The following is an 11,762-nucleotide window of genomic DNA, read 5'->3' as shown; positions in this document are numbered from 1 at the left end:
TCACGACCCTGTTGAATGCCAGCTTTCGGGCATGTCAGGATGGAGCTCAGGACACATCTATTTTACTATATTTTAAGCAATTCTCCTATTTTCAGGTGTTCATTTTGGATTTCATGGGCTTTCCTCAAGCATCAGCAGATCTATTTCCTGCACAGGGAAACACCAAATGTCACCTGCAGGTCTTAACCCCAACACACGAGCAGGTCTGGCTGTGGCCTACATGCACACTCTTACAAATGCCATTGAGTGGCACAGGCATATCTGTGTAGGAGGTGGAAGGGGCAAACGGCTGTGCAGAGGGCCAGCAGCTCCCAAATGGAGCATTCCCTGCTGCAGACAGATGGTAAAGGCTGGAGGAGGAAGTGAGAGTGTTCACACGTCAGGAGGTGGTTTGATGCAGGCAGGGAAGCGTGGCAGGGTCTGGCTGATTTGGCCAGGCTGCTGCTTGTCGTTATGGCAACAGGAGGATGCTGCTGGCAGTGAGAGGATGGAGAGCAGGGATGGGGAAGGGGAAAACTTTAGGAAGAAAAGGAAGGATTCAGAAGGGGAAAAAGAGGGAGAAAAGGTTTGTAGATCGAGATGGAAACTGAAGAGGGATGAGTGGGAGCTTGGGATCTTAATGGTGTCCCATTGAGCTCCTTTGTGAAACAGAGCAATCATAGAATTATAGAATAGTTTGAATTAGAAGGGACCCTAAAAGGTCATCTAGCCCAATTCCCCTGCAGTGAACAGGGATACCTACAGCTAGATCATGTGCTCAGAGCTCTGCCCAGCCTGACCCTGAATGTTTCCAACGCTCTGGTGAGGTCTGTACCCTGCCCAACCCAAGAGGAGAGGGCTGCCGGGTCATGAAGGACGTAGCAGTGCTCTCCAACAGGACCAGCACCGCTGCTGATGGCTGGAGGTGTCTCCATGGGCTGATATCAGGACCTGGGGTGAGGATGAGCCCTGGAGATGTGCCCCAGCACACCTGGGGGCTTTCATGCCTTCTGACAACGCTTTGGGTCTCTGCGGGGACCCACCACTGCAACAACAGCTCGCAGACACCCTCATGCCATTGGCAAAGCATCCCTATGGCCCACAGTGAGCACATCCGTGGGGACTGCAGCCCCATAAAGCGTTTGTAAATCCATCTCCTGAATCACTGAAATCTTCACACATTCAAGGCTTTTTTTGCACAATGTCTCAGCACAGAGGGACCGTAATGTAATTTGCATCGCAAAATCGCTAATTAATCCTGTGTTTCCCCAAGAAAGCACCAGGTTTTGATACAACAAGCCCCCAGAGCTCGGCAAGGCTGCGTTTTAGTGGGAAAGCTTTCGAGGAAGAAGAAGGGAAACCCTCCGGACCGCCCAACACCGCTCCGCTCCCTGCGCCCAGGAGATGGCAGCAGCGGGAGCAGCCCGGAGCCTCACACAGCCCCGGCGCAGCGCTGCTCAGCTCTGCTGCTCTCGGTTCTGTCTGCAAGTTATCCCCCAGTGTTCACGTTTTCGTTCCCCGTGCTCCCACAAACCGAGGATACGGGCTGAGTTCTCTCGCTCTGAGCAGCGCTGCGGTTCTCAGCCTCACACACTCATTTTAGGATCCATGCCAAGGACTCGAATGAAACACCTTTCGTTACAAACCGGGCCTGGGAAAGAATCCAGGGGCAGGGAGGCCTGAATAGGCAAAAGGAGCCGGGGGTGAAAGGGGGCAATGGGAAGGGAATTAAAGCACAGTGAGGTTTCAAGGAGGAAAAGAGGGCAGAAAATAAAGAAGAAAAGGTACGGTACAATAGGTTTGAACACAGGAACATTTTATGCTTTGCACAGGGCTCAGCTTTTGGGATGGACTTGCTGTTCAGCCTTGGCACAAGTCTTACAGGGAGCTGGGGTTGTTCATCTGGAGAAGAGGAGCTCAAGGGAGACCTTATCGCTCTCTACAACTGCCTGAAGGAGGTTGTGCTGAGGTGGGGTTGGCCTCTGCTCCCAAGTAACAGCGACAGGATGAGAGGGAATGGCCTCAAGTTGTGTCAGGGGAGCTTCAGGTTGGATATGAGGAAGAATTTCTTCTCAGAGCAGTGAGGCATTGGCACAGGCTGCACAGGGAAGGGGTGGAATCACCATCACTGGTGTTCAACAAAAGGGCAGATGTGGCACTGAGGGCCGTGGTTAGTGGGCATGGGGGGGTGGGCTGATGGTTGGACTGGATGATCTTGGTGGTCTTTTCCAACCTTAATGATTCTATGATTTCTTGATTAATATTTTGAGCGTTTAGGGTGCAACTCAGAAGGAACTCTCTGGGACCAAGAAAATGACAAAAAAAAAATCAAGATCTGCATTTTGAAGAGAAATTACTCTCTGGCATTTGATGAGTTAATTCCTTGTAGAAGAAATTGATTTATATAATTAACCATCAGTCTTGAAGCATAAGTACCACTGCAATAAACGTGTCCACTTTTTGGAGCAGAATCCTCGCTCAGCCTATGCCGGCACTGTTCAGAAGACAATTCACCTGTTAAAGGCAGATATCCTGCTGGCTGTAACACGAAAAGTCCCCTTTAACACCTGATAAATCCCCTTAGGGAAGGAGATGGCGTGGGATGCACCAGGCTGCTGTGCTCCAAATCCAGAGCAGGTGCAGTTCCACTGGTGCACTGCTCTGCAGGCAGTGTCCTCTGCCCCTTCATACCGAGTGGCACAGGATCCCAGTGAACCTTCATAAGGGGTTGAAGCTCGCTGCCTGCTTTTTAATTTTCAAGCACAATGAAGTAGACTTGGCATTTCAATTGCATTACGAAAGATTGCTTTCAGAACAGCTGAAGAGGGGGAAATAAGTATACTTCTTCTTCCCATCTAATCAGACTGAGGTTTCCTGGTGCCAGCCTCAATCTGTGTTAAATTGCTCATGCCATCCGCCTGATCTCAGGCTTGGGTACATAACAGAAGCTAATTCTGAGAACGATTGCTTGGATAATTAAGTGCTACAGCTCTAGAAGGGGATTGTGGTTCCTGGATCCCCTCTCAGGTGTTCGATCTCCCTTGCCACAACCACAGGTGCCACCTCCCCTCACTGCTTGACCCAGGGCATGTTGCTTGTCCCCAGCCCTTTTCAGAAGCCACAGTACCTCATCATTACAAGGGAACAAAATTCTATGAGAACGAATGGATGTTTAGAGGCGGCATTCAAACGTGGCTTCAGAGTCCTTGCAGTGAAGATGTTCCCTCCAGGTCAGCAGTTGCAGGCACCCTTAGAGTCAAAGTGGAGCTGAACTGCAGAGGGCTGCTTTCTCTGTACTGGTACAAGTGAAATCCAGGCAATTAGCTCCAATGTACCCATCTGAGGCAACACCGAGCCCCTGGGTAACCAGTCAGTGGAACAGAAATCCCTTTCTTGCCTCAGAGGGGCAATGTAGGCAGCAAGTGATGGCCTGGCTCCAATTTTATGTTATAGCAATGCCAGAGGATGGACCATGGATATCAGTGCTCTTTTACCATGGCTTTTACCATGGAGAACCATCATCAGAGTTTAAGAGGGCACGGCCAATCTTCATTCTGTCAGATCACAGCATAACACAAGCAGTTTAAACTGGCGTGGTGGGGTGAAAAAATATCTGGTGTTCCACTTCTTCAGATCTCACCAACTGCTGGTGCTTTTCCCATTGCTTAGTGTTGTGAATGCAACTCACCCTCCCCTTCACCACCCTAAAAACATCAGTTGTGATAATACAGGAACGGCAGCACTTGAAGCTGGTTCATCTCCAGCCACTTTGCTCACTTCTTTAGCACCTCTGGTCACCGTGTTTGCCATCAGCCATTGTAAGGTGTGAATGACATCTATGGCTCCTGCATCTGCCACCAAGAAGATTTAAGAGTGCTTCTCTCCACACAGCTATGGCACAGCGTAGCCAAGTTGCACATGGCCACAGGAGCACAGAGCCCCGCTGTGAAGATCCCTGTAGAGCAGACCCACGCTTGCAAAGCCACACGACAAAATGTATTAGCTCAGTGCAATCCAAAAAGGCATGCAAAAGGAAGATCAGCTTTTCCGCTGGACTTGCTGCAAAAGAAATATCAAATGACCTCCACTTTGTTTTCATTCTGGAGCTGGAGTGAAATATCAAAGGATAATTCAAAACACATTTGGATATGCTTGAGGTAGGAGAGCACGAGGCAATATCTCCACCAGACCACAAAAACCTATTCTCTATTAACTCTATTCTTTCTTACCTCCCCCACATTTGACAGCTCCTGGAGCAGGCCCAGCACCATTGCATCAGCATTACTGCCAGGATCCATTCCACATGCTGAGCAGTTTCTGAAGGAAAAAGCATTTCCTGACATCTGTTCTGAATTCACCACTCTGGTCCTCCTCCCCCACTTCATTTCACTGCACTCTGCTCTGTCTCCCCATCCACCAACACCTGTCTCCTGCTAGTTGGGGCTCTCCAGGATGAGCTGAGGTTCTTGGGGGTGAACTGATCACCCCCACCTGTTCCAACGGTGTCTCCAATGCCCTGCCAGCTTTTCCTCCTTCTCTTAACTAAGATTTTTCTTTCCAAGGCGCAGAACAATCTGACTCTAAACCAGCAAATCATTTATGCACACACTTTCTTTCACCTGTCCAGCTTTGTCATACTAGAACCACAGGGTTGAGTGGCAGCTAAATTAAAAGCCCCTTTGCAGGACTGAACCCAGGAGCAGACTCGTTACTGCTTCCTCACTGCCTTTTTCAATGGAGCAGTGATAATGCTTGTGGTTCCAAGGCTGAATTCTGCTTTGATAAACTTAGAAGAAAGAATGACTGCCAAAATTGTTTGGTTCCCATCAGGAGTTTCCCCTCATTGCCTCACTTCGCAGTGGCTGAAAAGCCCTTTTTAAAGATATGAGGAGATAATAGGACTAAGAGACACAACTTACCTTGCTCCTGCAAATTACTTTGCCAGTTGTTTTGCGTATACAAACACAGATGGAGTTTTAAGGACCTAGAAGTCACCACAATCTTGATGCTTCACAGTTTTGATTCCAACAGGACATGACAGACACTGCTGCATACTCCAAGCATGTAGAAGATTTTATTAAGCATGACTTTGGTTCTAAGTATTCCTCATTTTTGTAATACCTTTAGTTAAAAACAATTATACAAGAGCAAATACAAAAAATATTAAATTATGAAAACAAATCCTTTAAGGCTCCCTTTTTTATATTTATATATATTTATATATGTACACTCAAACAAGTGCAGATATTAACAGAAGGTTAAAGCCACAAAAAATCTAAAAAATTTACTATTATACTATCAAAAGCAAGAATTTTTTAAAAATACTGCCTTATTAGAGGCAGAAGTGGTCAAAGTAAGCAAGCCATTTTCAAATCACTGAAGTGTTTGCAGGATTGCTTCAGATCCCCTGCAGCTGAAGGACAGATCAGGAATAGCTCACCTCCATTGGCAAGCAGTGTCTTACCTAGGCAGCAACCCAGGACACTCATGCTCTGATAGCTGACTACCACAAAGAGCTACTCATCCCAGCCCAATCCTGACATTAAAGACAGGCTTTTGCTTGTCAAATCAATAGGAGAGTGATTTGGGTTCCTAGACTAAAAGGTCAGCAGGATTCAAAGATGCTCTAATGAACACGCTGAAGTGAAAACAAAAAAAATCTACTTCACACTGTATGTACAAGGGGGTTTTCTGGCCACCTGTGTTTCGTAACATGAAACTACCCTGAATCACAAGCTGATATGGAGAGGAAGCAGCACGCTTTCTGCTTCGGAAGGCCCAATCCAAAGCTTACAGAAGTCAAGGAGAAACTGTTGTCTCCACTGACTCCAGTGCCATTTGGATTGCACCCAACTCCACTCATTTTGCTGTGCCTGCACAGTAGGATTGCCATATTCACTGAAGACAAAGGGCTGCAAAGAAATAGCCTGCTGAAGCCAGAGGAGGGTTTCCTCACCGATTCCCAGACATTTCCATACTGAACAGCAGGTTAATTGTAGAGTGGAATCCAACAGACAAAGCTGGGTAGGCGGGAGAATGGTAAGGTTAAATGTGTGGCATGGAACTCTGGTATGTAACACTGTCCCAACAATCAACAATATGGAACAAATCCAAGCAGTGCAAGTGCCAGAACTGTAGGTCCTCTTCTTGTAGGGAAAGAGTGAGGAAGAATCTGCAGCACTGAGTGTTCCTCTTCTGAGAAAATACAAAGAGTTATATTTGGCCTTTGTTCTTTGTAACTCCATAATCAGAATGGTCTGGCAGACCATCTTCACATTTAATCATCTAGATATGAGTCACACTGCAAATCTAAATCAATGGCAATACACTTATCACAATTCAATTTACTCCTGATATGATTATGTCCTCATAATAAATGCCTGGATCTTGAGAAACTGAAGTCTGTCTCTAAGAAACACTGCTAATTGTGAGCGTTTTGTGCCACGTGCTATGCTGAAATTGTGTTTAAAACATCTGATACTTACAGGAAAGGCAAAAGAAACTAAAAAATCAAACCAACAGACCCTCCCCCACAATACAAACATGCCACTGTCGATATTAGTAAAAAGTGTTCTTGGACAGTTACGTCCTTTATAAATACAAAGTCAAAATCATTTCATTTAGCATCCTAAGGCAAAGACTATGATCCTCAGCTGATATGGATGAGTACAGCTTTAGTGAAAGCTAGGAACATGCTAAGCAAGGAAGATGAGGAATTCTCCCCACTTTCTGAAGACAAAGCATCCACTCACACCAGGTAAGAATCCAACTCTATAATCCTACATGAGTAATCTGTTCCCCCCCTCCTCATCCCAGGCTTTCCTGGATAACTAGTAGTCATAAGCATGAAGGATGAGATTCTGCCATCCCTATAAAACTGAACAGTCTTTTATTTAATGGCAAGTCATGGAATAACTCGCAGAAAGGCAGAACGTGACAGAATTGGACCTGAAGAGTCGGTGGTAAAACATTTCCCCTCTGTTGAAGCTAGAGGAAGGACGGGATAAAATGAATGTCATTTTATGCCTCACTTCAGGGAAGAATTCTCCATTTTGGTAAATCCCAACCATCAGTTTGGTCTGGTTTAAACACTGCTCTGTTGCAGGAGCTACAGAAAATTCCTTCAACAGCTGAGCAGGAATTGATGGCAGAAAAGACTCCTGATTTCAGTTCCAGCAAATGAGTCATGTGCCAACACTGCACTCAGACCAGCATGTTCTCGGAGGAGAAAGGCCACAGCAGTAAAGTAGGTAGGATTTAAAAATACAAAGGTTAGAAGACAGGTCATTTTGCATCGAGAGGTAAGAGACGTAAATACACAGGTAGCACTGTACAGACCTTCACATAACATTTTAAGTTTAAAGAAAGAGATAAATCAGCTTCTTGATTCTCTAGTGAAAGGATCATCGAATTTCTGCTCTTTCATAGCCCAGATTCTACATGCAAAACAGGGAGAATTGGGCTTTAAGGCTGCTCACCTGTTCACTGCTGGTGAATTTTAAGCATTCCCATTCTGCCTGCAAGTGCCTGTCCCTGTGAGGATGGGCATTGATGACCAACACACCTCTTGTCATCCCAGATTTGATACAAATTCCAACTGAACACCAATACATTGTGAGATATACACAGGCTTTAGGTCTAGACGGAGAAAACTTATCTGCACAGTAAAGTTGCATAAGATATCACAGGAGGAGTTTGTTTTGATTTAAAGCAAAATATCATCTGTGTACCTCCACTAAACTAGAATCACAAGAGAGAAAAAGCAGTGCAACACTGAAGAAGCTTCCCCACTATCCCTGGTTAGAATCTCTGAGTAAGCACTTCCATAAGCACTGGTCCATGACACTGAACTGACAGACTCCCGATGCCACGCATCAGTCCCAGAACTGCATTTGGCAAGTCGATCTGTTACAGTCTATCATCCACTCGTCCTAGGAAATAAAAATCTCATCTTCAGTAAGTGTCAGGTGAATGCTGTTCTTTTCCCTCTTGATGGGGCAAATGTGAGACAACTTGCAAAAGTCTCTCTGCAGCCAGAGCAGGAAAGCTGGAAGCCTTAGTGGGCGCTGCCTCTATGAGTCTGGTGCTTCCGCAGCTTCCTGGACCGTCCTCCTCAAGTTACCCTTGACTTTGACAAATTCAGGTGCATTTTCCTGCTCTTCTTGTATCTTCTGTTGCTCCAGCTCCAGCTTAAAGGAGATTCATGTGTTAAATATAAGAGCATATAAAAGAGATAATCAAAAGAAAGGACAAAAATGTAACAGTTTCAATAACTGGTCGTGCAAAACAATTTAAACTGCTTCTTTTCTTTCTCTCCTAGAAAAAATAAAGCTGAATTTTTTTGGGACTATCTGTTCTCACAAACTATCAGCCTTTTCAAACCTTTGGCTGTAGATCATTCCAGCAGGCTACAAAAACCTGCACTATGTGCTAATGCAGCAGCTTACTTACACACTGCACAGAATAAAGACTGCTTAGCAATCCACAGTGAAGGCACACAGGTCACGTCACCAGAAAGAAGGAAACAACCCTTTAGAAAACTAACAAAAGCTCCTGAAAGGATCTTTGTCTTAGAACACACCATGGTCTCTCTGATTAATGGGGACCACGTTGCTGGTCTTATTTAGCTCACCTCAGTAATGCCTCCTTTGTCTCTGGTTCGCTGAGAGGAACATGCCCTGTTACAGTAAATCACAACAACATTCCTCCACGTGTCATACTGTCAATTAATGACATCCCCATGATGCTTACAAAGTCACAGCATTACTTGCAGTGAGCAGGCTTTTCCTCTCCTAAGAGAATTTTCTATTCTACCTGTGTCCTTGGGTGGCTGAATTCCAAATCAAGCATCTTCCCACAGACTAAGCCATTTGAAAGCTGACCTTATCTCTCTGAGGGCTTAAGGCAAAAGTGACAGGATGATATATTTAAAATTACAATGGTTTTCTCCCTCCAAAAATACTTCTATGCCTGATTAAGAAAAACTGTAATAGAAAAAAAAGGGCCAAACATAATAATTGATGTGACTATACCTCATTTTCAAGAGAGTTATTCGATTTAATTGATTTCTGTTGAGAAATTTAATTGATTTCTGTTTTAGAGCATTCATTAAATACACAAGGTATTTAATTGAAGAAATTCTGCCTCTTAGGTACACAGAGTGCCTTACGAGGCCCAAAGACATTTGGCTGTCCCTCTGCTTTGCAGTTAAGTTTCCCAGCAAAAGACTGCACCTCCATATAATTCTCTGTACTTAGGGTATGAGAATGTTTTCCTTCATCTGAAAAAGCCAATTCATTCATTAAGAAAACCTTCTGTAGCCTTAGAAAGTCACCTCGTTTAGTACACAGCCCAGAAGAAAGAAAAAACTGAGGTTTTTATTCACCAAGTATCTAGTTTTAGTGCACTACAGTCTATCATCTATTTTGGTGGATCATCTCTTCATACAAACGAGGCAGTGGTAGCGTGTGAACTGACTAATTGAGAAAAATTCATTTGCATTTTGTCAGAGGAACTGTGCAAAAATCATCTGCTGCTTCTTTCTTAGAGCACCAGGTGACTAGCTCAGAGATTGATGTGTGAAGTCAGTGTTACCTCCCATCTTACCTGCTCCAGCTTCTGCTGCCGTTTCAGTAGCTCTATTTCCAGGTCTGACTTCTTCTTTTGTGCCTCCTCTTCTTTTTGCTGTTTAATAACTTGATCCCTTTTTCTTTTCTCCATCACCTTTTGTAACTCTGGTTTGTTCTGAGGTGCAAGACCCCTTCAAATTAAATGGGAGTAGAAGGGAGAAGGAAACAAGGAAGAAAGATCATTTTTTAATAAGCTGACAAAACCTGTAGGCAGGTTTTCTCAAGTCAACTGGCTGCCCATTTAGGTACTTTGAAAAACAAATATTTAATTAAAAGCAAAAAATAGGCAGAAGATGTGTTGGTCTCCAACAATAAGTTGGAAATGAAGCCATATTATCACTGAGAATGTTCCCCTTTAACACACATGCTAATGTTTCTCCTGAATAATTCTCTGTTAGGGCTTTCATCTTGAGCCTTCCCTCTCTTTTTCTCTGCTCCAGAAGAACCAATTTTAAAAACATCACAAATCAGAGCTGAAAACTAATTGTGGAAAACAAACAAACAAACAAAGCTGGCTGATAATTCAGAGGGACTGCATTCTGACAGTCCTGCACTGGGTAGTATGTCCAGCTGCATGGACAGAACAAAAACATATCGTCCCTCTGGATTTTGTCACATTGCTTCTGGGAATCATTAATGCAGTCCTTCCTTGACAATATGACAGCTTTAGCCATGCCTGGCTGCTGCACTACTTCCATTGAGAACAGCGAGAGCTCCCAGGCTGTGCTGAAAATCACACAGAAAGGGGCTAAAACAACAACAACCCCACATAAAAAAAGGTTGCAGTCACCTTGGAGATCAAACAAAGGGGCAAGGATGATCTGATGAGATTTCAGTACCAAATGTTTTCCGAGCCCACAACTCTGAAATGGCAAAGCTTATTCTTTGCAGTTGGACTTCATGATCCTTCTGAGTGCCTTCCAACTCGAGATATTCTAGGATCCTAATTGGAATACCCTCATCATTCCATTATTAGTTGGAGAAGAAAGATCCAAAATATGCCTTTGTTATTGTAGTTTTCACTGGGATGACTGCTGTATGAGCACATCGAGTTCAACATCAGCCATTTTTAACTTCAATCTCAAGAAATTCAGTAATCTGAAGAAGCTTTCAAAAAAAGCATATTTTTACCACTTCTCAGTGTAATATCTGTGCTCGCCTAATTCTTCCATGTGTATCTGATAGCATGTCTAAAAAGATATTAAAAAGCCATTTTACAGTGGCATCTATGAGCGACTCCATATATTATGCAACATTCTATCAGTGTACATACCCTGGCAGCAAAATCAAATATTTAGCAACACCACATGCTGCTCCATATTTCTCATAATGCATCTCATGGCCTGAATGCAACAAGCTGCAAGACTGTATTAATATTTTATGTTTCATGCTATTTTAATTACATTTCAGCAGTTAAAAATTAAGTCAGGCAGAGAAAAGCTGAAGTAATATTTTATTATAATGACTACTGCTACTACTATTAATGACTTCTACTACAGCTGGGTCAGTGAGAGCTGAATCAATGGGAACTTCTACACTGATGAGCAGTGAAGGTAGCCATCAATCAGATGCAAGCTGCTAAGTAACGTTACACATCGCTGATTTGGGTGTCCAATTGATCCTAACTACAGCACAACTAACACCTGCAGAAGACCTCTCCATCTCATCAAAAGGGATCAGCAGTCAGGCTGTGAAACAACACCTGTAACGTCAATCCTATTCTCACTCCTGCATTTAGAGAGGGAAAGCAACAAGCAGGCTGCTACTGGAGTAAGTAGGTGTCTTGTACCACCTCTGCATGATTAAAGTCTTAAAAAAGCAGAGCAAACAAACTGTGCTTGACCACTTCTATCAGAGCACTGAAATTCCTCCACATACGTGGCAATTTGCAATAGCAAAGCATACCCCTTATTTATCTATGTCAGAGGAGGAGGAAGTTTTTCACACAGATGGTGATGAAGCACTGGAACAGGTTGCCCAAGGAGGCTGTGGATGCTCCATCCCTGGAGGCATCCAAGGCCAGGCTGGATGTGGCTCTGGGCAGCCTGGTCTGGTGGTTGGTGACCCTACACACAGCAGGGGGTTGGAACTGGATGATCACTGTGGTCCTTTTCAACCCAGGCCATTCTGTGATTCTGTGTGTGTGATAACACA

At 44.3% G+C, this 11,762-nt stretch overlaps 1 protein-coding gene across 5 annotated transcripts in view; it reads right to left on the bottom strand.

The window, feature by feature from the left end:
• Positions 1–5,034: 5,034 nt before the first annotated feature.
• FAM107B (family with sequence similarity 107 member B) overlaps positions 5,035–11,762 on the bottom strand; it is a 94,054-nt gene continuing 87,326 nt past the window's right edge. For all 5 annotated transcript variants that reach the window (XM_052681054.1, XM_052681055.1, XM_052681051.1 and 2 more), the window contains exons 3-4: positions 9,586–9,739; positions 5,035–8,168 (exon numbers count right to left, since the gene is read on the bottom strand). In XM_052681054.1, the coding sequence (XP_052537014.1) occupies positions 8,052–8,168; positions 9,586–9,739 (271 nt within the window). In that variant the 3' untranslated portion in view covers positions 5,035–8,051. The remainder of the gene's footprint in view (positions 8,169–9,585; positions 9,740–11,762) is intronic.

The sequence above is a fragment of the Tympanuchus pallidicinctus genome, unplaced genomic scaffold, assembly GCF_026119805.1.
Source record: "Tympanuchus pallidicinctus isolate F22 unplaced genomic scaffold, pur_lepc_1.0 scaffold19, whole genome shotgun sequence".
NCBI classification, from domain to species: domain Eukaryota; kingdom Metazoa; phylum Chordata; class Aves; order Galliformes; family Phasianidae; genus Tympanuchus; species Tympanuchus pallidicinctus.
The sequence above is the reverse complement of the archived record's forward strand: the minus strand, read 5'-3'. Positions and strand labels throughout refer to the sequence as shown.